A 4,778-nucleotide genomic window follows, 5' to 3' on the forward strand; every position below is an offset into this window, starting at 1 on the left:
AGCCAGAGATTGTGATGTTGTTTTCTCGTTAAATTTAATAAAACATGATTTAGAAGTTCAGTCATTTTAAATGATTTTAAATTTACCGACGTACCAGAAATTTCAATACCTTTTTTTCTTACAATTCAATTCGAAATGATTCGAGAATTTTTATCATTTTAAATAATTTCAAATTATAAAATTATGTTTCGTCATTTTTTAATTTAATATGATTTAAAACGGTTCGTTTCAAAAGTTATGGTGGAAAGCAAAATAATTGAGACAATTTGAAATAATTCAAAATGATTAAGAGTTACGTCATCTCAAATCATTCCAAATTAGATTTCTCAATTAGAGTAAAGGTTCTTGGGAAGCTGATCATTAAACTTGATTTTAAAGATGGTTAAGATTGCCTTCTTCTTTACGAGTATTTAATTAACCTTAAAAAAATAAATTCATACTAAATTTACTGAAAATTCCTGTTACCTTTTTATGCTTGTGTTATTGAATAAATTAAAATTGAGTTATGTTTTCGTAAATTGTTATGTGTCTCATTCAATATGTAGATTTATTATCTGTTACAAAAATTAATTTCAGAATTTTGTCTGTACAATTCTCAATCTGAGTGAAAATTTTTCGGAAATTTTCAACAATGAGCATCGATATAAAAACTTTATATCAAATTTCTAGGAAAATCAAAGTCGTATATCTTCGGATTGTATTTCAGCATTGCAAATAGAAAGAATTATTTCTAGTATAATTATCGAAATCTTAATATCATGTGTTTCAATCCATCGATTTTTTTAAACAATACACTATAAAGCAAGTTCTCAAGTTTCTTAAACCTTTTTCATAAAGCTAGTTTCTCATGAACCTACCGTTCATACTATTTAAGTCGGACTTCGAGGACAAATGACTTGTGTTGCAAATCTTACTCTTGACTAATATATTGCATAAAAATGATGTTTTTTTATTATGCACATAATTTTTATCAGTTTTCTCAAGAAAGCTTTAATACTCTGCGTGGCTCAATAATTTTTTGATTCGAGTTATTGATCAGTTGAATTTAAACAAATATCTGGTTATCTATGTAAAATTTTTGAGTGTGTTTGAAAATATATAAGTTTTTAATTGACAATTGATCAATAATAATTATCCATCATTGTTAATTAATTTCTAAAATTATGTTTTGAATATAGGAGATTAACTGATGTATTGTAGTTATATTTACACTATGAACTTTACTGATAGAAAACGTTATGTACTCAAATATATTCCTTTTTTTTAATTATTAGCTGGCAACGTGAAACAATAGCTAGAAAGTAGTACATAATAATTATCATTTAAATGTAAATTAAAATAATAAATGGAAGAAAAAATTTATAATAAAGTATTGATGATCATAGTTCTATATAAGTAAGAAAAAGTACACTTATTACATCTGGAGCTTTTAGAATAAAAAATGAAATTTATTTTTTTTAACACTATGAATACTAGGTCATTTTCAGAAATCAGAAATAAATTAAGAAATTACTATTATCGAGTAACATCTGTTGAGCTTGTTTATATCTTAGATTACAGAAATAAAGTAATCATGGTGTTAATAAATTATCTTGAAATTATCCACCTGCATCATACCGATTAACTCACGTAAAACGATTTGGTAAAATAGAAGTAAAATATATTTTCAAATAAACATAGAAACAGTGTATTAGAATTAAGATTATTATTTGAAAAAGTACGAAACACTCGTATGATCATACAAAGTAATGAACACAAATACTTTTTGGCATAAATTATTGCAATAGTAAAGTATTTTTGTGAAGAGTACACAAACTTTAAAATTTATGATTAGGGCCAGGGTTTTTGCGTTAATTTAAAAATAATTAACAATTAGTGGTGTAAAATTTTTGATATTACTGGAAAAATATTGGTCTTATGAAAAAAGTTTTCGAACAAAAGTTGTGGGAAATTTAATTTTATTAAAAAAATGTCTCTTATGATTTTTTTGTACGATCAATATTTTCACCGTTATTTCAAAATTAAGATTTTCATAATTAACAAAATTTTGAATCATTTATTATGAATCTTAATTTTAGAATTACTGTGAAAATATTAATCGTTTATGAAAATCATAAGTCATTTTCTTAATAAAATTAAATTTCCTACAACTTTTGTTCAATACTTTTCTTACTAAGTCCAATATTTTCTCCGTAATATCAAAAATTTTAACTGTTCATTTAAAAAATAAGGCAAAACTCTTGTCCCTATTTATGATTAATTTTTTAAATCTCTGACCAAAGTACAAAAAGTAAATTTAAATTTAATAGAACTTTAAGCAACAAGCAATAGAAAATTATTTTATCGATGGATGTCAACCAGCAACAATTATTGAGAAAATAATAACTATTGACTATTTTTTTTCAATTTTTTATAAAAGTTGCTGAACCATGATCGAATAGCTGGAACTTCACGTTTCTTGAGTCGTGGATCAGTCATCCGAACAGCATTCATTTCCTTAGAATTGGGATAGGTCCGGCTCTTAATTTTGTCCCCAAAATGCTCCTTCAACGCAGTTATTTCCAAATTGCTCCAAACCATTCTTCGGCATGGAATACTTATTTCTAGATTTGACTCTAGATTTTGAAATTTTTAGAAAATATAGTTTGATTAATTAATTTAAAATAACGATAAAAACATAGAATCACATAAACTAAATAACTAAAAATACCTTCATTAGTGTCGAGTTTTTCTGACTCTAATGTCAGTGAACAATTTTTTTTCTCACGGTCTGCGTCACTCAAATCAGAATCTGAATCAGAATCAGAATCTAAATCATTATCAGAGGATTCAGCACTATTTTTATCATTAGTCATGTTATTATTATTTAGTCCACAAGCATCCTCCAGTACTTGTGGCAATTGGCAAATTTCCTCGGCAACATTAATCAAATGATAATAATTTTCATGAACTCCCATACTATGTCCAAGATGACTAGCAATTTTTGAGCGCTCCACATTGTTAATATTGTGATTGACAAGATATGTCGCAATATGCTTCCGTAGTTTAGTTGCACGTAATTTTTTGGGAAACTCAGCTTTGCAATCTTCAGAAAATTTACGCATTAATGTGCAGGCTCTTAAATACTTATGTTTTTCTGATGAAAAACCTGGTAGTCCAAAAACAAAAGGATTTTGTGGGTGAATACCAGCATTAAGACGATTCTTGATCAATAAATTAATTGAATCAAACATCACTTCATCTAGTATAACGGAAACTTGCCGATTTTTTTTGCCTCTGATCGAAAATCTTACATATTTCTTGCAAAATTCTCTAGCTTTATCTGACAAAGTTTTCATTATATCCTTATGAGTGTCTTCGCTAAGTCTATCGTACATTTCAAAATCTTCCAGTAAGATCCTTTCCGTTTCTCCCGGTCTTCGCCTATTAAATAATTGCACTCGTATAAGTGTTGTCTTAGCTAAGAGATCGTAGCTGTCAGCAGAGAATTTTTTTACCAATTCGTCATAAGCTTGTGATTGTAACTTAACTAAATGGTCCATTAATTTATTTATGTCATCTGTCGACGGTAATTCTTCTTTCTTCTTTCTTTTTTGTTTTGATTGTGCTTCTTCGACATTTTTATTTATAACATCTGCCCATTTCCGGTTTATAACATGTAAAAAGTCTTTCACGTCATCATTTTTATTTTTTTGCTTATCCATGATATTTTCAGCTATCAAAAAATCTCCTAGCTGTTTTAATAGAGTTCCAACTAACGAAGCAACAGATTGAGCTCTTGCATTATAAGTTTTAGTATCAATTCCTGCGATGATGTTGACTGCTTTGAGACAAATTTGAACCTTTTCTGGATCAAATAAAGAAATCATATCTGTGATACTAGGTTTAGAAACTCGAAGTTTTTTCTCTTTTTGATCTTTGATTTTTGCCATTTCAACTTTTTTTACCGTTACCAATAATCTAGCTAGAAGACGAAGTCTATTACGTATCATTTCATCGTGTTGCGCTAATTTATATTTTTCGCAAAGCGTATTGCCAAATTTTATTAATAAATCGTCAAATTTTATAGTTTTTGAAACTTCGTCTACGTGCATGCAAACAAGAATAGAGCGAAGTTTCTTACTTGTTTCAGGATGGAAGTCATTTTCATAAATCTTAGACATTTTTTTAATAACTCGCCGAGATTTTCCAGTTTGTCCAGTACAATGAACAAAATGTGTAGAAAGTGTACTTTTACTAACAGACACTTGACAACTTGGACAGTAAGCAAAATCAGAAGGATTTTTCGTAACTCCAACTTTCGGACGTCGAATCACAATTCGTTCATGATTTTTAGCAGCAGGATTAATATTAGTATTATGCTTATAATCACCGGCGTGTCGAAGTTTTCTAATCAAATCGAGTCTTACTTGATCATTTGGTTTGAAAAGGAGAAATTTTTTAACTTCTTCTTCATCCTTATGAACTTCGAGATGTCGAGCAATTTTGAAGAATAACTTTCCGCAAAAAAGACAAGCATGTTTCTTAGGGCCAGATTTTGAGGCACTGACATAAACTTTTGGTCTAGTCACTTCAGAAGTTGTAGCTTGCGGCAACGGTAAGGAAACATCAAAACCTTTGGCAATAATATTTTCCTCGATAACTATTGTAGCATTTTGCACTAGTGCAGTTTCTTTTTCTTCTCGGTTATCTGTTAAAACTACGTTAAAACTTTCACTGGCAGAGAAATTATTTTCTTTTTCAGGGATGTAATCTGGATCTGAATCTGTAAATAATGA

At 28.5% G+C, this 4,778-nt stretch overlaps 1 protein-coding gene across 1 annotated transcript; it reads right to left on the minus strand.

The window, feature by feature from the left end:
* Positions 1-2,245: 2,245 nt before the first annotated feature.
* On the minus strand, positions 2,246-4,087 carry LOC130677216 (uncharacterized). Its single transcript, XM_057483891.1, has 2 exons — positions 2,711-4,087; positions 2,246-2,615 (listed from the first exon to the last, which is right to left on the minus strand). The coding sequence occupies exons 1-2, from the start codon at positions 3,990-3,992 to the stop codon at positions 2,386-2,388; spliced, it is 1,512 nt and encodes a 503-aa protein (XP_057339874.1). The 5' UTR covers positions 3,993-4,087; the 3' UTR covers positions 2,246-2,385.
* Positions 4,088-4,778: the final 691 nt, after the last annotated feature.

This window comes from Microplitis mediator, chromosome 11 (genome assembly GCF_029852145.1).
Source record: "Microplitis mediator isolate UGA2020A chromosome 11, iyMicMedi2.1, whole genome shotgun sequence".
NCBI classification, from domain to species: domain Eukaryota; kingdom Metazoa; phylum Arthropoda; class Insecta; order Hymenoptera; family Braconidae; genus Microplitis; species Microplitis mediator.